This window comes from Lathyrus oleraceus, chromosome 7 (genome assembly GCF_024323335.1).
Source record: "Lathyrus oleraceus cultivar Zhongwan6 chromosome 7, CAAS_Psat_ZW6_1.0, whole genome shotgun sequence".
NCBI lineage: Eukaryota > Viridiplantae > Streptophyta > Magnoliopsida > Fabales > Fabaceae > Lathyrus > Lathyrus oleraceus.
The window spans coordinates 19870337-19894914 of NC_066585.1; the positions used below are offsets into that span (position 1 = coordinate 19870337).

At 33.4% G+C, this 24578-nt stretch overlaps 1 protein-coding gene across 1 annotated transcript; it reads right to left on the reverse strand.

The window, feature by feature from the left end:
- Positions 1–21554: 21554 nt before the first annotated feature.
- Positions 21555–23884, reverse strand: LOC127106783 (protein SAR DEFICIENT 1). The gene is made up of 7 exons (XM_051044090.1): positions 23711–23884; positions 23484–23559; positions 22823–23381; positions 22541–22701; positions 22254–22451; positions 22058–22157; positions 21555–21960 (listed from the first exon to the last, which is right to left on the reverse strand). The coding sequence occupies exons 1-7, from the start codon at positions 23791–23793 to the stop codon at positions 21779–21781; spliced, it is 1359 nt and encodes a 452-aa protein (XP_050900047.1). The 5' UTR covers positions 23794–23884; the 3' UTR covers positions 21555–21778.
- Between the last annotated feature and the right edge of the window lie 694 nt (positions 23885–24578).

Here is a 24578-nt window from a genome sequence, read left to right on the forward strand (position 1 = left end):
GTTGTGCTCTTAACCTTAACATTGAGAGTTAAGGTGAAGCAAATGAAATGGAGATGAGGGGTGTGCCTCATAGCTCTTATCCCTGGTCAGGGAGAGCTTTGAATAATAGAATGTGTGGGAGTTCAGAAAGTTGGAACTCTTCTCCATAAGTGATTTGACTCTATAAGATCTTGGGTTAATATCCAAAATGCATCAACATGTTATGTGAGCAAAGGGATGACACACTGAATAGTAGGAGATGGACTACACATCTATTTTATCTACCAATTGCCTCATATGAGGACTTTTCCTGCTTGGCACAAAGAGTAAACAATCACAAGCATGGCCTCTTAAGGAGGACTTCAGACAGGTGCCTGACCATATAACAGGCCAGGTCTTCCAGAATACATGAAGAAGAGAGGTTATACCTAAGTGGTTAAGCAACCAAGCAAAATCAAGTTCAAAATGAACTTAAGCAACTAATGTACCTGTGGAAACATCAAACAAATCAGTATACAACTCAGACAAACAACCAACAGTTAATGCAACAGATAACCAATACACAATGTGTAAGCCAAAAGTCAAACTCAAGAGAGTCAACATCAACCTACAAAACACACACTAGTAATCAAAAGCAAATATCAAATGCTCTCAAGATGAGGCATCATCAATTGTGTAACTTGAATGTGTAACCTGAAACAAAGCTTCAAACATGAGAGGCAAACCACTAGGCCAAAGCCTAGGGTCAAAGATGGAGAAAATATTCAAAACAGAAGCTGAAAATTAACATGAATCAACTTCAATCAAAGCTTGAAACAATCCAAAAGGTCTCACATCAATATCATATACCAAAAGTATTTCACAAACTAAACATGACAAGGTATGCAAGCTGTGAGCACATTGAGACATCAGAATGAAGAAATGCACATTAATTCCAAAATGATTCAATTAATCTCAACAAAAATCATGGCTAAACAGAACATACAACATGATCAACACACCAAAAATTAGAGCAATTGGACATGATTAGGAATTGTAATCAAATTGTATAAGGCAAGGCAATCAAAACAAGCTCAAATATGGCACCAAATGACACACCAACTTAGCGCAAGCCTAAAACAGAAATGAAACATGGTAAAAACCTCAAATCAAAGCCAAAACAATCTTCAACATGTTTAGAAACAATGTGTAAAATTTGACATCCATTAGATAAACCACAAGCATTTCATGATCAAATGAAAACCAAGACTATTTAAAAGCTCACACATGGTAATCCAGAAAGAAAAATCTCAATCAAATCAGAAATCAATCCAAAAATTCCAAGAAAAATCATGAACATTCACAATATCCATATGAAGCAACATACAAAAAATCAAGGCATTTAGAATTCATTTGGCATGGCAAATCAATTAATCAAGTCAGAATTTATATTAATTAATTTGAAAATGGCTTTGGCGCGCTGCTTATACGCTGCGTTTCACTTAAAATCTCGCCTGGACAATCAGAACGCGTTATGGAGGGTTCATGCAACCAATAGAATTCAAACCCTAAAACACCTAAGGCAACGAAAATGCATGGCAATAAAAATCGAAAACCGTGGCCAAAACTGGATCATCTTCTTCACAAACGCGTTTCCAGGAACAACAAGCAACATGAACACATGATGAACAAATGTTCCAGATTTTGAAAATAAGCATGTTATCGTGTAGCCTAAACCACCTAGAGCATGAATCAAGCAATAACTAAGCATCTAACATCATGTATCGAATGGATCAAGCAAAATCAATTTCAACATCAAACTTTAAATACTCGAAACTCAATGAATAAGGCATGGTTTTCAGTAATTCAAAGCTCAGCATACTAACACAAACAAGATCTACAAGTCTAGCATAATAAAATTGAGAATAAGAGAGGTCGATTTGGAACCTCTTGAAGAGAAACTTTGGATTCGTGTGATTTCAAGGCCTTGCAATGCTTTAATCTTCCTCTAGCAAGTTTGTACAAGTGTTTGGAAGGAGGCTTGAGGTTCAATTGTGCTCGAATCCACAGAATTTTGCTTTCACCATTGTTGTGTTCTTGTTTCAAGCTGCTTCAGTTTGCACGAATTGGCTTGGATCTTGCTTGAATCTTGATCAGTAATGATACTAGATGATGAATTAAGCAAGAAAATGCAAATTGATTTGAAGAAATTGAGAGAAAAAATGAGAGAAAAGTTTGATGAAATTTTGTAGATCTGAAAATTATGAGGTCTTTTTCTGCAATTCTATTAGGGTTTGCCTTTTATATGCTATGCTAAACATGTTTAATTATGCTAAACCAATTGCTAATGAAAATTAGGGAAGTTTGGAGGTGTTTTGACAAATTGGGATTTCACCCTTATGCATGGAAATGGTGAGTGAACAGTGCACGAAATTATTTGTTTTTCACTTAAAATGATATTTTAAAATCAATGGCAATTGCAAAATATTCAAATTATGCACCAAATTTAAATTGTGAAATTTCCCTCCAAAAAATCAAGATTTTGCAAATGATTATGAGATGAAAAATTATGCAATGTTATGCAAGATTTGGAAATTATAGGTCAAAACAAGAATTTAGCAAAAAGAGCCACATGATTTGGAGCATTGGTTTGAAAGTTATGCACTTTTGAATCTCCATGTACACCTTGCCATGTTTTGATCATATCTCCTTGACCACACATGAGAAATGGATGATCTTGGACTTTTTTGAAATGGGAGAGAAAGATCTACAACTTTCATGTTCAACAAAATTTCATTTGAAGCATTTTTGATCATGTAATTTGAAGTTGAAGTTAGGTTAAAACCTTTCCATTTTTGGCAATTTTGAATTATAGGTCACTTTCTATTTTTGGAAAGTTTTGACCTGACTTTATTTTCTTCAATGTTGATGTTTGAAATGTCGAATGAGACTTGTTTGAACATGAATGAAGTATTTCCCATCACTTCCCACCTCCAAATCCACGGTTGACTTTGCAGTTGACTGGCTAGGGTTTCAGTTGACTGAAGAATGCCTTGAGGAGATTCAAGCCTCTACCACTTAGGGTTCTGATTCAAAATAACATCATAGCTCATGTAAGCTCTTGTGAATGATTATGGGGTCCAAATTCTCAAGAATGGCCACCATCTATGGTTCAATGGATGCCTTTGACTGCTTTGACCTGTGATTGCTTCATCTGCAAGACAAGGGTTAGATGACATATTTTTGTACTTTTGGTTAATAGTAATATGAAAAGCAATGATATACAAATGCAAAACATGCTTGGTGATCAAGAATCACTCTCAAAAGGATAACCCACCCATAGGGAAGGAAGCAAGGTGCACTATGATCCTTGAGGCAATAATATGATATGATGCCATGAGGGATCTTAGGGACAAAATTGGGGTCTTACAGCTGCCTTATCCACGTTGCCTGGCCGTCGCCACGACACCTGCCTCTCGGACCCCTCCTGCTGCGTCGTTGCCGCCGACACGGTTGATGCCCCCCTAAATTGGTTTTGTTTTTTTTCAAAATTTATGATTTTTCAAAAAGATATTTTACAATTTTTAAGTTTCAGTCAAAAACTTGATTTTTTATAAAAACAATTAAAATTAAGGGTTTTCTGTATTTGGGAAAAAATCATAAAATTAATCGATTCAGAAAGAGAAAAATAGGGGAATAGATTTACATCACGAATTTGAGAAATCAAACTATCCAAACAGAATCGTTCGAATTCCCGAGGGAAAAATCCCAACTCCACAACAACAATCAACCATACAAGCAAAGTAAGTCATGCAATATCATATTCATCAACATCAAGGTTATTAACCTATAATCAATAGAACTTATAGATACCGTAGGAGATTTATCCCAAATCCCCTTTCAAGGTCTCAGAGGAATCATATACAAAAATATTTCATCAATCACACAAGTAAAGTTTTGCCCAAATCTTATTTGGTCAATTCACCGAGATCATAAGAAAAGGGAAAAATTAGGGGAAAATCATATAAACCCCAAGGCACTGATAGAAGGGTAAAAAACCTTCATTATCCTACATGCCTAAATCACCCATAAGTAGATAATTCTCCCTTACCTTATATTTCCAGTAACGATGATGATTCTAGCAACCCTTTGGACTCCTCTTCTCAAACCTAGCTCTCCTTCCCAAAAACCCCTTTTTTCTTCTTGTTCTTTTTCACGTACTGAAAAGTTTTCTGAAAAACCTAGATTCTTCAAACTTTTAGAAATTATACGCTTTTTAACTATTTCTCAAAATTATAGTTTTTATCGAACTTATTCCCAACTTCACTCCTCTAACATCATACTTTCCTCCATTCGCACAATTGTCCCAAATATCCTATTTATTTATTTATTTAGATAGATATTATTCAAATAATTTTTTAATCAAATTTCTATATTTTCTACTAATTCAACGTATTACAAAATAATTAAATATGTCTAATTATCTGCAATAATCTCAATAATAATATTTTATTTATCTACTCTAAAATCTCATAACCCCGGTAATTAGTACATTACCAAAATACCACTACATTTCGAAAAACATCAAAATTTAAATATAATGAATAAATCACACTAACAATTAAATAAAACACTCTATTTAAAACTTGGGGTGTTACACCTTGAGGGTTAGTTAAAGAGCACTGAAGTATCCAATCTATGGTACCATTATGAATTTTGACATTTCTAATATGGAAAAGATGTCTAATGTGGCCTTTATCACCATTATAATTATATGTAGCTTTAGATGAAATACACTTTCTAGTTATTCTAGCAAGTCGAGGATTTTTGTCAAAACCAATCGCTCTTTTACTTGAAGACATAGAACTAGTAAAAGATAGATAAATATCTTATGTAACAGTCCTTTGAGATTTTCATTTTCAAAAGTTTTGAAATTGGGCAAGTGACACAATATATATTTTCTATTGTTTCAACTAAAGTACCAGAAGTACTAAAACACTTATCTATGAGAGATGCATGTTATTCCTTTTAGGAATATAAGGAACTATTAATATCATTAATCGCTTTTTCAAGTTTTCAAATAAGTTTTCTTTGGAGAGAAATTTTAGTAAAAGCATCTAGAGCACATACCTTAGAGTATATAAAGATGGTTTAAATTTAGGGTCAAAAATACATACCTCAGAGTATTTGGTTTTCTTATGTACCATATGTCGCACCTCAAAAAATGAATGAGAACACGACTTAGTGAAGCGCAATCGCACGCTCGCATGATAGACTGAACACAGTCGCCACCGAACATTATTTATTCCCAAAAAAGGAAAGGGGAAATATCGATAAAACCCAAGAGAGAACGACAATGATGTTGGTTGTCGCATCCAAATCATGGTTTGTGAGTCGATTATGCAAGGAGAAGGTATTAACACTCCTCACATCCGTTGTACTCAACGGGAACCGTTCGATTTGTTGTGCGCATTAGTGTTAGCTTAAAAATGTTAGGCTTCTCAAGTTATTAAGAGGGAAAGAAGAATATGATCAAAAGAAAAGAGAAAATGTGCCAAAGAGAAAAATGTTTTGATTTTTTTAATGTGCATGACAAGATTTACAAATCTTGCTCCTACGTATCTCCGGCTGCAATAGAGAACTCAAGACTTACATATTTCTGGATAGAAAATATTTGTTTGTTGGTTGATTTTAGCGAAAGCTTCTTTGTGTCAATCAACAAAAACATTATTGGCTACCCAAAACAAGTCGAGAAGGGAACATTCACATCACGGCCGAATGGATTTACAAATCAAAATTCGTGGGCAACGCCGTAAGCTTACTCACATGTTCAAATGGACGAAACATTGTTTTTGCGTTGTCTCAAGACAAAATACCTTTCGTTTGAGAAAAAGGTTTGAGGATCAATCACACGAGGGCGAGAAAAGAATTGGTTTGGTTTGAATATGTTTTGAGTAATGGCGAGAACTTGGATGAGCGAGATATCCATCTCAACCTAGCCTCAGGAGCTCGTGGTATCCACCATGTTCCTTTTCCATCTTATTTGAAAAAGTGTTTGATCTTTTTTAGATGTTTTGCAATTTGATTGATAAAAGGTTTGAAGAAAACCACATTTAAAGTTTTAAATGATGGTGAGAGCTAAGATGGGTGAGATATCCATCTCAAATATTAGTCTCAGGAGCTCGTGGTATCCATCCCGTTCTATTTCCATATTTATTGAAAAGGGTTAAATAGGTATTAAGTGTTTTTGAGTTTTATTGTGAAAATGGATTGGCGTTAAATCAAACATTTGATGAGCGATTGATAAAGAGATTGAATGAAATGGCTTACAAGATTTGGAATGGATAGAAATGGATTGAGTTTAAAATGGATTGATTTGTTATTGGAAAAATACTCGACGTTGGATCAATCTTTTATTTTTGATATTTTTTAAGAAATGATTGATTTTATTCTTGTGTTAGAACTAGATAAACAAACAAGCAAACAAATAATTAAAGTGGTGAAAATTATTACACGTCATGAGAATGGGGGTACATTTTGTCGAATGGGGATACAAGATAATGAAACAATAAAATCAAGCCCAATCAACAAACATAAGTAAATGAGTGTAAGTTCACAAGAGAATGGTCGCATTGTAAGGAGACCCAAGAGTAAGCCATGTGAGGGAAATAACAACATACAAGTTATATATACAACACATTCAATAATTAAATCAAAAGAAGTAAAATTGAAGCATGCACAGATTAAATTCGTGATGGAAGGATGCAAATCAAAGTCACAAAATGCAAGAACTTGCAAGGAAAAAATGAAATTGAGAGGTGGAAGAAAAACTCTAGGTAATGTGCTCAAAATCGATTTGTGCATATCGACAACAATGGAAATATTGTATGCAAAGGGTCAAAATATTGGGAAGTACAATCAGTATATTGATAAAATAATCGGTGGAATAACGATATGGGATATGTCGAATCCTATGGTTAAAATCCGATGTTTAGCAATGAAAATATTCAAAGGAACAAGGTAGAAATCCATAAGTATTGCATTGTTTTAAACATTAAAATAGCATATTTACAATGACCGTAATCAGGATAAAATTAATGGAAAAAATAAAAACAAAAATAAAATTGCAAATGTAATTTCACAAAGCTCCAACCACTCCCCCATGCCCCTTTTGCTAATAAACAAATGCAATCATAAATATATATAGAAAATGCCTTGCAAAAATAGAAAAGAACAAAAAACATGAAAAAAGAAATAAGGGCACGCATGGGGGTTAAACCCAGGTCATGAAGGTTGGGAGACCGAGGTCTCAACCACTCCTCCACGTCCCTTTAGTTGTTAACTTTATGCATCGATATATATATATATATATATATATATATATATATATATATATATATATATATATATATATATATATATATATATATATATATATATATATATATATATATATATATATATATATATATATATATATATATATATATAAAATAGCAAAACATGATAAAATGAAGAAAAAAAACAAAGCAAAGACTCAATAGCATTATGTATAACATGAACACCCACCTATTATTCATGTTCTTCTCCTTTGATAAACCCCAACAACAATATTCAAACTTCCCCAACCATATCCTTTGTTTTTCTCACCATGCACACAAACTTAATTTCTCTTAAACACAAACACGATATGGGAAAAAAACAAGTTAAAAAACCATCACTAAAGGGTGTGGTCATGGTGGTTTTGTGAGTTATTGAAGGAGAAGCAGCAACCATGGTTGGTGGTTGTTTAGGTGGAGGAGGTTCAATGGAATGTGTTGGCTTTAAGTGGTTATAGGAGGCTGATGGAGGAGAGGTTGGTTTTTGTTACAGTGGTGGTTCTTATGGAGGTTTTATGGAGGTTGTGTGGGTGGTGTCACGTCTGTTATGGTGGGGAGGAGTTTAGGTGGTGTTTGGATGTTGCTTCGTATGGAATAAGGAGGTATTCAGTTAATGTAGTATAGAGAGAAGAGGTTTATGGTTTTATGTCATGATGGAAGAGAAGAATGAGGAAGTGTCTGAAGGTTGTTGTTTTTGTAAGATGGATGCAGTTCATGGTAGTTTATTTTGTGCAAGGTGGGAGGTTCGATGGAGTATGGAGAGAAGATGAGGGATATCACATTTTTGTTTTTTTACCAATCGAGATCCAACAATTTTTTTTAAAGTCATTTTCTCATATCCTCTTGTTAAAATAAAGAACATCAGCCCCTTTAGTATCATGTGAGTCTCCCATTTTCTAGTAGTGTCCTATCTCCTAATTGGTTGTTCTGTTTTTATTTTTCTCATGAAAGAGAGGATCCAATGCCTCTTCTTAGAGTAACCGTTGGGGGGACACATGAATCCTCCTCTTTGGAGGATTTTTCTTCTTCTTATCCTCTGAGCTGTCAAGAGAGAGAGAGAGAGAGAGAGAGAGAGAGAGATGAATATTCTACCAATGAGGGAGCGCCGTTTTTCCTTGCTAATTGGTTCATCCATCATGCAATTCAAATAAAACCTTATACTAGGGTTTTAGAAAATACAAACATGCCCTTGTTTTAATATTTTGTATTAAAAAGAGTTTTAATTAATTAAAATAAATAAATTCAAATAAATTTTATAAATACAATAAAATTGAAATGAAAACATGACTAATCCTATTTATTTATTCTAGACATTTTGACAAAAGAATAATAATCAAATGACTGAAAATAAATAAAAATCGGGCGCGAAAGTGTTCAAGAAAACAAAATGAATGCACCATAATAATCAGTGTGAAATAAACTTTTCGAAAACTTACAAGTTTTGGTCAAATTTTGAAATGGAAAATGGGCGGTTAAAACACTTAGACAGATGAAAATGTGCCCGAAAAGTTAGCTGAAAAATAAATCGAGCACACCAGGTTAAAATACGTGAAACATAGATTAATAAAATTGACGTCTGCAAGCTTGATTTTGAAATTTTTCGCCCCCTGTTTTGACGCACATTTGATAATTTATTCAACCGGTCTGCCTATAGATCATGAAATTTATTTCGACTGATATTCTAGGCATTATGCGGTATGGAATGCATGTTATGCTATGCAGAGATGCAACAACTACGATGAATGTATTGAATCGGCGATTCAGGGTCAAAATCAAAGTGTGACACCATCAAGCATACGTTAGCACATTCATCAAGCATATATTATAGCCTTTTTCATTTTATCCAATGTATTTTCTGATATGTCACTACTACAAAATATACCTTTGGTAACATTATTTACCATGGTCATTTAGTCCACTGTTGTAATATCTCTAATTGGAAGTGCCTGACTTATTTTATTTTATTATAAGATATTTCATTACGGGTGTATGAAACAACCGTGGTGATAAATTAAGTGTTACAAGCTTCGAATTATAGCAGCAACATTTTTCCATTTTCCTATTAAAAAAGTGTGTGTCCCTTAAATTCATAAGTTAAACAAAAAACAAAAAATGTTTAACAATGATTCTATTTATCCACCATGGTAAAATGTTTTCTATTTCACCACGGTTGTTGTTATCAACTATGGTGAAAGGATTTAGTGTCAATTAAAACAAAACAAATTATTTATTTCCTTCATAACATGCCCTAAGCGAACTAGAAGACTGTGATATCAAACTCTTCATCTTCATCATCTTCATTCATTTGGAACATAAATCTTCACCATTTTCATTCATTTGGAATGAAAATCTTCACCATATTCATTTTGTATTCACCATCTTCATTCATTTGGTCTCTTCCTCCTCTTCGAAGTACGATACGTTACTTTTCATGGCTGATGTTCATTGCTTTTGTTCCTTTTTTTTATTGATTTTATCATTACTTTTCATGGATGATTTTCATTGATTTCATTACATTTTTGAAACTCCGTCAACTCCGTCAGAATAATACAGTTACAATGGACATATATATTCCATTATTCATATTGTTCATGGTTCAGAGTTCATTGCGTTTTTTGTTATTAAATACTATATTGTTGTGATGGATGTGCATATGTTTTAGGTTTAGTGTTATATTATTGTTGTGAATGTGCTTTAGGTTTAGGTTTTGGTGTGCCATTCACATTATTCTTTTGATATAAGTTTAAGAATTTATTATTGATCGTAGTTGGATGAAAGCTGATAAATTAAGTCTGGTATATGAGAAAGGAGTTCTTGAATTCCTTGAATACGCTGAACAAAATCTTTCCAAAATGATGGCATCTTTTATTGTCCTTGTGTTATTTTCGGGAATTCCAATAAAGGTACAAAGGAAGAAATATTTCATCACCTATGTTGTGATGGTATATGTTAAAATTATATTATATGGATGTGGCATGATGAAGTGGATAAAAAGCAAAACATGGTGTCACTAATTCACGAAGTTGATGAAGATGAAGATATGGAAGACCGACTAAAAGATATGTTCTATGATAATGGAGAATCTTCTTTTAAGAAAGACCATATTTATGATAATTTATGTTGTGATAAGTACACCATTTATATAAGGGGTGCAAAAGATTTACATGATTGCCTGCAATGTTAAGAAATTGTTTAATCTAAAGGAAAAAATGGGTGGTCGGATAAAAGTTTCACGAAATTATTTGATTTGCTGAAACAAATGCTACCATAAGATTATAATTTTCTAGATCATTATTATGATTCCAATAAGATATTATGTCCAATGAGTTTGGAGTATATCAAAATACATACATGCCCTTATGATTGCATATTATACAAGAAAGAGTATGAAAATTTGGATCAATGTCCGGAATATGGTGTGTCATATTATAAGTTGAAGGACAACAATGATAATGTCAATGATAATATTAGTAAGAAGCGCCCTCCTACTAAAATGTTATGGTACTTGCTAATAATTTCAAGATTTAAGAGACTTTTTGCTAATGCGAATGACACAAAGAAGATTAGATGGCATGCAAATGAAAGAAAATATGATGGAAACATTCACCATGTAGTTGGTTCTTTGTAATGGAAGAAAATTGATTCGTTGTTTCCGGATTTTACCATTGAGCCAAGAAACCTTAGGCCTGGGCTTTCCACCGATGAAATGAACATCTTTGGTAGTACTAACCATTCTCCGTGGCATGTTCTTCTCACGATTTACAAACATCAAGAAACTTGTATCAATGAAAGATCTCAAGTTAATTGGTTTAAAATCTCGTGATTTTCATGTCTTGATGCAACAACTTCTACCAATGGCTATTCATGGAATCCTACCAAAAATGTGAGAGTAACTATAACTAGATTGTGCATATTCTTCAATTCTATATGTAATAAAGTTTTTTATTTCAAAGAATTAGATGAATTAGAAGATGAGGATGCCATAATCTTGTGTCAATCGGAGATGTATTTTCCTCCATAATTTTTTGACATTACGATTCACTTACTTGTTTATCTAGTCAGATGGATTAAATTTTATGGTCCAATTTATCTAAGGCGGATGTATCCAATAAAGTGATACATGAAGATATTTAAAGGATATACGAAGAATCATCACAAAACAAAAGCTTTGATTTCTGAAAGGTACATCACAAAAGAAGCTGTTGAGTTTTGTACAAACTATTTGTCAGAAGCAGAGTCTATAGGAATTCCAAAGTCTCGTCATGCTGATAGCTATGAAGGTAGAAGTACCCAAGGTTTATATGTTAATTTAATGACTCGGGATGTAGTTCTTCAAACATATTTCTATATATTGAGTAATCTTGATGAAGTCCAACCTTACATAGATACTCACAAAAAACTTGTGAAGAAAAAAATCTCCGAATGAGTGACAAGTTGTTGTTGATAGAGCATAACAAGCAATTCATAGATTGGTTTAATAAAGAAACATATAACGATGATAGTGCATCTGAGATAATTAAATTGTTGTCGTACATGCAAAAATTTAATGTGATAACTTGGACTGCACAAGACATTGGTCATTTTTCATTTTATAAAAAATCAAAAGATGATCGTAGTACAATGCAAAATAATGGGGTCATGGATGATGTCGAATTCATGTATTTCTCTAGTTAGAAAGATAAGAATCATATATTGGCATCTAAAATGTTTTATGGTATCATTTAGGAGATTTGGGAGATTGATTATGTTATTTTCAATGTACCTTTATTTAAATGAAAGTGGATTCCCAATAACAATTGTGTACAAACTGATGACTTAGGATTCAATCAGGTTGACTTAGGCAAGGAAACTTATATGACCAAACCATTCATCATGTCTTCTCAGGAAAAACATGTTTTCTATGTGAATAACCCTTCAGACATATCAGAGATATGGTCAATCATTTTCCAAGGAAAATACATTCCTCGTAGTGATGAAAGTTTTGATATTCCTTTCGCTCCTTCTTACACAACACGAGTGCCTACCTCAGATGACGAATTTGATAGAGATGATGTGCATGCTATTCATAACGATCATAAAGAAGGAATATGGGAAAATTAACAAGTAAGTATATTGAAAATTATAGGTGCTTAAAGTCAAGAAACCAAGAGACAATAAACCAAAACACCGAGATACAATTACTTGATGTAATGATGTGTAAATGGTAGGTTATTTTGTGCCATTTTGGGTTTGATGTAATATACAAATTTTGGATTTGATGTAATACAATTTTTTGGTATGATATGATTCACAAATGCGTGTTGTCGTTTCTGGTCTGGTATGATTCAAAAAATACAGGTTAAAAAATGGGAAATGTATAAAATCAGAAATATATATAAAAAAAGCATGTGATTTCACAATGGTTGCTAAATCCAATCATGGTTATTTGTTTAACGCTATCTAGAATAATTTAAATCCCAAAAATGAACTTGATGGGAATCAAACCAAAGACCTTTAAACTTTTCACAACGGTTATGTATCACAATCATGGTGATAGGTAGAGCGCGTTCTAGTTTTCTACAACGGGCTCTAGATCGTGATTGTAAGTAACACATATACAACCACCCACTACTTAACAGAGACTGATTCTTCATGATTATAAATCTTTGCCAATCGTGATTGTATGTGTTTTTCGTAGTAGTATGTATTTTTTTTATGCATTTCCAGAACATTGTGCCCTTTTATCCGATGTATTTCCATACGTTTCTTTGTTTCTATGATGTGTTCCCAAATGAGCTTTGTGTTCTGATCTATTTCCAGAATTTATCTGATGTATTTACGAATGTTTCTTTGTCTCTATGATGTATTACCATATGAGCTTTATGTTTTGATGTATTTCTAGAATTTATCTAATGTATTCCAGATGTTTCTATGTCTCTCTAATGTATTTCCAAATGAGTATTATGTTATGATGGATTTCCAGAACTTATCTCTTTTTTCTCCGATGTATTTCTAGACGTGTCTTCCCATTCTAATGTATTTCCAGATTTTTTTTATGGATGCATTTCTATAGGTATTTCTGGATGCGTCTTTTCATTCTAATATATTTCCAGAATTTATCTCTTTTGTTCTCCGATGCATTTCTAGACGTGTCTTCCCATTTTAATGTATTTCCATATTTTTTTCTTTTGTATCCGACGCATTTCTTGACACGTTTCTCATCATCCAGAGTTAATCCCAGACACTATTTATGTTTCTCCCCAACGTATTTCCTGATGAGTATTATTATCTGATGTATTTCTAGAACTCCATTTACCTTTCTATCCGATGTATTTCCAGGACTAATTCCGATATATTTGCGGATACATACCTATATTCTTATGCATTCCAGAATCTATTTTTTCTATTCTTCAATGTATTTCCGAATGTTCCTTTTGATCTAATATATTTCCAGAATCTTTCCCTTTTATCTGATGTATTTATGGATTTTTCTTTTGTGTTAAGAGTTATTTCTAGAACTTCTATGATGTATTTCTGGATGTTTCTTTGTCTCTCCGAGGTATTCTAGGTTGGGTATTATGTTCTGATGTATTTCCAGAACTTATTTGACGTATTTCCAGATGTTTCTTTGTCTCTCCGATGTATTCCCGGATGAGTATGGTGTTCTGATGTATTTCTAGAACTTATCTAATGTATTTCCATATGTTTTTTGTCTCTCCGATGTATTCCTGGATGAGTATGGTGTTCTGATGTATTTCTAGAACTTATCCGATGTATTTATGTATGTTTCTTTGTCTCTCTGATGTATTCTCGAATAGGTATCGTGTTTTGATGTATTTTAAGAATTTATCCGATGTATTTCCCGATGTATTTTTTGCCTTTCAGATGTATTCCTAGATGAGTATCGTGTTCTGATGTATTTTCAGAACTTAGCTGAAGTATTTTCAGATGTTTCTTTGTCTTTCTGATGTACTCCCGAATGAGTTTTGTGTTTTGATGTATTTCTAGAACTTATCTGAAGTATTTCCAGATGTTATTTGTCATTTTCATTCATTTCCAGAACTTGTCTTCTTTTTCCAATGTACTTTCGAATATGTCTATCATTCTAAGGTATTTCCATAATACATCTTTTTTCCCCAAAGTGTCTTTTTTCACCTTACCTCTTTTAACCCCCAGTAGACCTCCTTTACCAGTCATCTCAACAATCCCCAAAGAGTCTGCTTCACATTTTCATATCCCTATCAAGACATGACATCTCATGTCATTTCATATTATTCCTTCAATGGATAAATTTTGGATCTTTAGTATTTAACTATCTTCCACCATAATTATCCAAATAATAATTTCATTCATATCATTTGGATGAAGATATTTAAATAGGGGAAACTTTCATACCCTGAATTTTCCCCCAAAGATTCTTCACTTGTTAATTGCATCTAGTTCATATGCATCATCCTATTATGACTATTTAATTTGGTTATTAAGTCCCATTTTCATTACTAGTTTAGTGATCATATGGTTGTCATTTTAGAATAAAAAGAAAAGTTTCTTTGCTTGTTTATTTTTACCTTTGTGCATTTGCATTGTCTTACACAATAAGTCATTAGTCTATCATCATATGATCATCACTTCTATTTTGAAAAGTTATTGTAAAGTTAAGATAAATTCCCTTTTATCTTCGTATATCATTATCATCATCATATCACCATCCTTTCATTTTAAAAAAAAGGTGATGTTAAGAATGAAGTCATATCCTATTGTTTTTCTTTTTTATGATTATTAACTTTGCATCCATTTTAGGAAAATTTGGTTTTGGAGTTTTAAAAAAGAGGCAAGATTCAAATTAAATCAATTTTGTTAATTACAATCCTCTCTAAGTATCATTGACAACATTTCAAACCATCCATAACACATTCATTAAGGATCATGAAAATTAAAAATAGAATTGAACGAATAAAATTCCATTAATTACCATCAAGTCATGAAGTACAACAACCATATCATCTTCATCCATCTCTACATACAACAACATCCATACTAACATATCCATATTACATACACAACAAAAAACTAAAAAATAATATCATTTGAAATTCAACACGAAACACTTGAAATACGTGAATTACATCATCCATAAGCACAAGTTACTAAACACCATACAACCAAGCCAAACTATTAACCATCCCTCCATGGCCATCATCACCATCCCATACACACCTTAAGATCACACTTTTCTGCTCACCCCTTCACACTTTCTTCATTACTCCACACACTCACCAAAAATCCCTCCAAAACCCCAAACAAGTTTCACCCATATCACTCTCTCAATCCTTATATAAAAAATCACTACTCTATTCACTCTCAACAAAAAAAATCCCTAGAAGCTCTACCAAACTCGTCCCAACCCTCACTACAAAATTCTGAGCTCAAGCCACATCCACACTTGCAACCTTCCCCTTCCAACAAACTAGAGAAGAAAGAGGAAGAGGATATTCATAAGAAGTTAAGAGAAGATACAGTGCGAAAAGAAAGAGAAAATAAAGAACTTACCAGAAGGTAGACTTAGCCTCACCGGAGTGCTCGTCGGAATTCCAAATTCCAACGAGGTTCTCCGTTCTTCACTTTTCTTTAAATGTTGTAATTACTGTGAAATATTGATTTTTTTTGGATTAGGGTTCGTTTTAGGGGAAGCTCGATTTGAGCTCGGGGTGTGTGTTTTGGTTAATTACATGTTTGATTTGTGATGAGGGAAAGAAAAGAGTAAGGGTTTGTGTTGGCATTTTTTGGTGTTTTGTGAGGGTTTTTGAAAATATGAGTTTGAGTTGGATGAACATTCAACATGTTCACATTGAGTTCATCACAACTACCCTGTCAGATCCAAAAGATTGAAAAGGCGAGTGTTAATTTGTGTTTGTGGTTAAAGAAAAGGAAGAGAGAGAATATGTGCTCAAATAAATGAGAGGGGGTTAAGGGTGAAACGAAACTCACACGTGAATCATTCTCCATTTTTCTATCATCATTTTCTCTTCCTTTAGTCTCCCACATGGCAAGCTACTAGCCCTAGGATTGGCTGACTGGAATCTTTGACTTGGGGGCCCATGTAGGGCCCCCCACCATCAATGCCATGCACCTCGTTTTCTCACCCTTTGATCTTCTATGATCACCTACAATTCCTAGGATTTAGTCAATCTTGTTGACTCTCCTGGCTTCCATTTGAATTGGGCCTAATGTGTGGGCCTTCTTCCAGCACCTCTCCCATGTACCAAATGCGCCCCTCTCCCTTTTTATTTCTTTTATTTTTAGTTTATTAGTTAGTTTTAATTAATCAAATTAAAAACCTTGATCAAAATCAAGTGGTTTTTAAAACTTCACCAATTTTAGCCATTAAATCCAATCCTTTTGATTGATTCCAAATGAATGCAAACCAAACCTTGATAAAAAATCAAGAATTTTCTAAATCAAACCAAAAAACTTAATCATCTCAAACACTTTTCATAAACCAGATAAAAAGGAATAATTTGGTGTATGCTTCTCTTTTCTCATAGTACTTGGACGTCTGATGTATAACTTGTCTTCCGAGCACTTGTCATCTTTAAAGGATTCTAATATGTTATGCATCAAAATGTTTTCACAATAAAATGGATGGAAAAAGACTACTTTGGCGTATGCTTCTCTTTTCCCCCGAGTACTTGGACACCTGCTGTATAGCTTGAATATTCGAGTACTTGTCATCTTCAAAATACTTTAATCGTATCCAACCTTTTCATAATTAATTTGGATGAAAAAGGAATAGTTAGGCATATTCCCCTATTTTCCCCGACTATTTGGATACATGATATGTAGTTTGACTATCCAAATACTCATATCCAACCCAAAAACAATCTCAACCAATAAAACTCATTTTCCTCCTTAGTGCGATGTCAAAACCTTTTCATACACGAAATATGCTTCTTCCATTCCAAGACAATGCAAATAACACTCCTTTCCCAACACGCGCAAGAAGTTAGAATGCTTTCCGCTCGAACGAAATAAGAACATAACTCTGTGAGATTTCAAGTTATGTTGTCCATTATGACGCGATGCCAATGTTCACTTATCCATGTTTTGGGTAGAAAGCCATGTTTTCCGATCGAATGAGAACTAAGCATATTTGTTAAAGTCGACCAACCAACAAACATTTGCTACCCATAATTACGTAGCCTTAAGTTCTCCATCACACCTGAGGATACATAGGAATGAGATTCAACGTCTCGTCAGGAACCCTAATGAAAAACTTATTTTTAGTCTTTTTATCTTTTCCTCTCAAACTTTTAATAATTAGAAGAAAGAAAATAATGAAAGCTAACATTCCATTCGTGAAGCTAACTAAATGGTTCCCATTGAGTATAACATATGTGAAGGGTTCTAACACCTTTCCCTCGCATTACCGACTCCCAAACCCGAATTTTCTTGTGATGACCATTTTCTTTTTCTTTAAGGGTTTTATCGATATTTTATCTTTCCTTTTGGAATAAATAAACTTCGATGAAGACTCTGTTATCACTTCGAGCGTGTAAGCACTCGTCGTATTTTTTGCACCGCGACATAATCATTAGCAATGGTCACTCTATTCCTTTTCGTGGTTTTGGCAGTGCTACCTTACCCTTCCCTCACCCACCATTAGTAATAGAAAATGTACTCCATGCCCCTAAATTAATCAAAAATATTTTTTTTTGAAATTTTACTACAGATAACCATATTTCTGTTGAATTTGACCCGTTTAGTTTTTCTGTGAAGGACTTTCAGACGAGGATGCTTATAATGAGATTTGAGAGTCAAATCCAAATATATCTTATCACCACCACCAATAAAGTTGAGTATCCAATTTCCTTTGCAGCACTATCTTCTTCTATTTTGCATGATCGTTTAGGTCATCCGGGAGCCCCTGTTCTAGACCCCTTTAGGCGAAATAAATTGATCGAATGTAATGTAATGTATCAATTGTATTCATCATTTTGTCATTCTTGTCCTCTCAGTAAACATGTTAAAATGACATTTACTAATTCTCATAATTATACAAATATGCCATTTAATATTTTACACAAGGATGTGCGAACTTCTCCTGTTATGAGCTCTTTGGGTCACAAATATTATGTTCTTTTTTTGGATGATTACTTAAATATTTTATGGACATTTACGATTTCAAACAAATCTCAAGTATATTCAACATTTCAAAATTTAAGAACATATATCAAAACTCAATTTCAATGGGAAGTAAACAGTATGCAATCTGACAATGGTGGAGAATATCTAAATGGTAAATTTCAAAATCTTTGTGAAGAAAAAGTTATCTCTTTTCTCTTAACGTGTCCTCATACGTCTCCGGAAAATGTTAAATCCAAAATAATAATCTGCTCTATTAATAATATCATTAGAAAATTATTAATTCATGCTTCATTACCACAATCTTTTTGGCATCATGCTTTACGAATGGTCACATATTTATTAAAAAACTTACCAAGTAAAAATCTTCATTACCATTCACCTCTTAAAATCCTATATCAAAAAGACCCATCCTACTTTCATTTATGTATTTTTGGTTGCTTATGTTATCCTTTATTCCCTTCCACTACCATAAATAAGCTTCAACCACATTCAGCCCCACGTGTCTTTTTAGGATATCCGTTACATCACCGTGGATACAAAAGCTATGATATGTCGTCAAATAAAATTATCATTTGTCACTACGTCTTATTTGATGAAATTGAATTTCCATTCTCAAAGTTGTATACTCCCTCTTCCACATCTTACAACTTCCTTGACATTGATCTATCACCATATATGATTAATCATTTGTTAGAACATACTGACACATACAACCACATGCCTCCTCCCTCCCCATATCAGCCTATTCACACAATCACACTTCATTCCATCAAGCCTAATGCATTGAATGACCAACACTCCCTAATATCCCATCACATAGTTTAGTCCACCCCTCAAACTAACACACGCCATCACCAAACGAACCAACACACCCTTCAAAATGAACACCCAATTCATCTTCCTCCCGTTTACCAACCAACATTGAGTTCAGACGACAAACACGTTACAGTTAGCCAACATGGTATTTTTAAACCGAACCAAAAATATTATGGTTTTCATACCAATGTAACAAAATCACCCTTACCTCATAACCCAGTGTCTGTACTCAAATACTCGATAGTAATGGATATGTTTAAGGAATATATTGCTCTTATTAAAAATAAGACGTGGGATTTAGTGCCCCGTCCACATGATGTTAATGTTATTCGTTCCATGTGGATTTTTAGGCATAATGAAAAATTTGATGGTTCTTTTGAGAGGCATTAAGCCTGACTTGTAGGCGATGGTGCACGTCAACAGTTTGGTGTGGATTATGGAAAAATGTTCATCGCAGTTGTTAAACCAACAACCATTTGAATCGTCCTTAGTCTTACTCTTTTCAAAGCTTGGCCAATCCATCATCTAGATGTAAAAGAAAAAGCATTTTTGCATCGGGAACTCAAAGAAACTGTATACATGCATCAACCCTTAGGTTTCAAGGACCCAGAGCATCCTCATCATGTATGTCTTCTACGCAAATCATTGTATGGGCTCAAGCAAGCTCCTCGAGCATGGTACAAACGATTTTTAGACTACGTTTCATTTATTGACTTCTATCAAAGCAAATTTGAAAACTCTCTTTTCATCTATCGAAAAGGTATTCACTTGACATATCTCATACTGTATGTAGATGATATAGTTCTTACTACTTCTTCTGATGACCTTCGAAAGTCTATCACAACATTTCTTAGCTCCGAGTTTGCTATGAAAGATTTAGGATTATTGAGTTATTTTTTGGGTATGTTGTCACCCGCCATACCGGTAGCTTATTTTTGTCTCAGAAAAAATATGCAGAAGAAATTCTTGAACGTGATGGAATGACTTCTTGTAAAACTTGTCATATACTGGTTTATACTAAACCAAAACTGAGTGCAAAAAAAACCATAACCCATATGAAGACCTTTCTCTATATCGCAGCCTTGCCGATGCTCTTCAGTACGTCACCTTCACAAGACCTGACATATTTTATGCAGTGAAACTAGTATGTTTATTTATGCACAATCCGATGAATGAGCAGATGCACGCTCTTCGATGCATCCTGAGATATATTTAGGGCACACGTCAGTATGGATAACAACTTTACTCTTCTTCTACAACATCATTAATTGCCTACACATATGCAGATTGGGGCGACTGCCCAGATACCAGGTGATCAACCTCTGGTTACCGTGTATTTCTTGGTGACAACTTACTCTCCTGATCCTTCAAGCGCCAAGCTACTTTATCTTGTTCCAATGTTGAAGCAGGATACTAAGGAGTTACCAATGTGGTCTCTGAGACTCGTTGACTACGAAATATGCTTTTAGAATTACGTTGTCCTATTCACAAGGCTACCTTGGTCTATTGTGTTAATGTTAGTGCCATATATCTATCCGGGAATCCAAATCAATCCCAAGGAACAAAACATATTGAAATGGACAATTATTTTATTCGTGAAAAAGTAGCTCATGGAGACATCCACGTCCTACATGTCCCATCGTGCTATCGAGTTGCAGATATATTCACCAAGGATCTCCCATAATTTTTTTTTCAAGATTTTAAGGACAGTCTCAATGTCCTCCAATCCCCCTCTTTAAGTGCGGAGGAGTGATAAAATTCAGATATATTTAAAAAATAATAATAACCGTATTCATTTGTAGTAATTAGTCATTCATATTTGTATTCCTTAGTCATTAAGAGAATGACGACAACTTGGTGTATATAATGCACTCAGATTATCAATGTAAATCATTAAGCTATTTTCCTATACTCCAACAGCCCAATGAACCAGACGGGTCACTCGAGAAAGGGGGCACTAAGCAAAGTACGATAAATTTCTTCAGTGACTTGCAAGACAAAATTTAGTTAATCATTTCCTTTTATTTCTACATAAACTCTTGTCTATTGTTGTAATTCATCTAGATCAGTAATACCAATCCTTTCTTTCCCTAATTACATCTTATACCATTCTAAACTTTATCACTCTTTCTTATGTTCATTAGCTTGTAAATCAAAGAATCTCAAACAAGTACATGCAATTGTGTAGTTTACCAAGTTAACTTAAATTATATTATATTGTTATTATGTGTTTTAGAATTTGTATAATTGTATCAGGGCCTAACTTACCAAGAAAAATTATACAACAAGACTTCTATTTTTCTTTTAGCAATAGATGGTTTTTTCATTTGTTAGGAATAATCAAGTATTTTCTTTCACTTGACACCATATTATATATCGCAAAATATTTAACTCTATTTTGTCAAATAACAATTTATTTGATTTTCTTACACCCTCTCAACCCAAGTAGTCCTATTTTCTTTTTTATAAATATACAGCTGTAAGTCAAATTACAACATTTTCTAATGCCACCTTAAGGCTCCATCATCAATGATTGCTCCTGAGAAGCTATAAGCTATTCCATTCACCAACGATGAAGTGGCAAATGGTGACCATTCTATGCACCCAGATTTATCAACAAAAAAGTCATTCTGATCGTATGAAGCTTGATGATGATTATTTTGAAATTGTTCCACACTTTCACCTGTAGAGTGAGATTCAATAAATCAATTTATAATAATATTGTCAAATAACTTTGCATAGTTTCAATAACTTTGTTGTCATATATTAACAACAAATACCTTGAGTTAACAAAGCAACGTTATCATTCAAAGCTTCATCAATTTCCTTCAACTCATTCCATCTATTATATGCTTCTCTCACATGGTTTTGTATGAAGCTCTGTTAATCAAATAAACTATAGGTTAAAAATCATATCTTATAGTAAAATTAAAATGATGGAACAAACAAGGACATTTTTAGCATAATTTAATGTACCTTGTTGATGTTATTAATGTCTCTGTTGGGAATGGTATGGCCATTGATGGTATCAGCTCTAACCATTTGACATATGGCATTCAGATGAATGGTGAATTGAGGACCACGGTACACATATAGTTTGTTTCCCATTACACAAGTCTTTGCATGTTTCATTGTTACATCCCACATTTTCTCTGACATTCCAACACCTAGTATCTAAATGCAAAATCATATAAGCATTATTTAACACTAATGATATTTTATTGAGTTTAGAGAGAGTGTGTTGTATTAGTATATGTATGTACCTTTCGGAGTCTAAGAGTATCAACTACAGATAATTTGAGAAACTCTTGAACTGTTGTAATCTTTGCTGCAGTCAACTTTTTGTGAAAAGCTCCATCTTTTCCAATCTTCTCTAAACGCCATACTTCGTCACTTAGGTTTGGTGGATGGTGTTTTTTGTACACTTCATTCATTTGTATAAAAAAATTTAATTAGTTTTATATTTCAACAACCTTAAAATAAATTATACAAATGAAGACATGTTACCAACTAACTATTATTTAAAGGAAAGAAAGAAAACTCACATTCGCCGCGATGATCTTTAACAACAAAAGGTTTGGTCATGCCTTCACGAATTTGAACATTTTGTTTAGTCCCGGGAGCAACTCTTACACCAAGTCTAAACTTTCTGCTACGAATCCAGCTTGAATTATCGGTGAACTCGATATCCCCGATTGGTGCAACTCCATCTCTCATAGTAAGATTCAATTCACCGGTTAGCAATGGCCTCTTCCCGGTTCTTTCTTTCACAATATTACTATTGAATTCTTCACTAGTCCATGATGATTCCTTTTCACTAGATGGAAAGTCCCCATCAAGAACTACAATTTCTATCTTGATTGGGTGAGGCAGACTTGTAGGGACAATTTGGTCATTGCGTTTGTCGACAAGAATCACATTGATTGAGTTTCCATCCATGTCTAGTAATCTACTACTTGTGAAAATTGAAAGTGAAAGCTTCTTTTTGAAAATGAATTGAAAACTTGATGGATGTTCCATTGCTTGAAGTCTCAATGAAGGTGACTTTGTTATCGATCGCGATGCATAACATTGTCTCATTGCCCGTTCTACTTCTTCGTTCACCTGATCGTATTAAGGGCACGTTTGTTACGGATAAGTTTAATCAAAAAATAGTTGATAGTAATTTCATTTGTAAATAATGGTAAAAAATGAATTGTTACTTACCACTCTTCTAAGTAATGGTTCTAAGCCAGAGAAAACATTTTGCATGTTTCTCACCATAACAACTTCTCCTATTACCCTATCACATGAAAATTGAAAGTAATTAATATTAATATGCAACATTTAATAAATATATAAATATAGTTGGATCATGAAAAATAATTAAGAATATTAAGCAAAGAGAATGAAAGAATGAATATTTTGATTAGTTTAAGGAATAAAAAACATACGAAGCAAAAGAAGGTGTTGTTGTAGTTCTGATACGTTTGTGTTTGTCTTGATCAGAATCCTCCAAAAGACGTTTGGCAGCCATTTTGATGAAGAATTTAGGAGCTGTTTGGATAGGTTATGTTGGTGTATAAGAAAATGATGAAGTGAAGAAGCTAGCTAGTTGAGATGAATGAAAAGAAGAATGAGAAGATTTGAGAATTTATATTCGAAAAGAAGAAGGTTCTTGGAATGTTGGTGGAAATAGCCAAGAAAATAGCAATAATTAGAATTTAGAATGACTTAGACATCAACAACCATCGAAAGTCAACTTAAATATTTATCAATATTTTAATGAGAAAAAGGATGTACAAGATAATTATTATATATAACCAGTCTCAGTTAGAATTACTTGCAGTGAAAGAAATCTATTGAAAAAAAAATCAAATTGTTCATAGAACAATAAAAAAATAGATTTGAATCGTTCAAACTTTGGTTACCCTTCTTCTTTTAGTTTTTCTCATTACTAGTAAAATGTCTGTCTTGAAGCTTTTGGATTGTCGATTAGACAACATTTGTGGGACCTATAAGTTTAGACTGCAATCTAGGGGTGAATTAGGTTTATTGATATTTTTTCAGTTTTAGACAACGATTCAAGTGTTTTAATTATTTTTTATTTTTTTATGAACTTAGAAATGTAAAGTAAAAATAAATAAATGTTGAAATGAAAGGAGCACCAAAACATATATTAGTTTTCATTTTCAATCAAGGATACGTCTAATTCCCTCACATACCAGGAAAGATTTCACTATGTTAGAAACATTACAAACGGTCCATTGGATTCTCTTAACTTTCTAACACAATCACAAAGGTACCACACCTTGTAATATT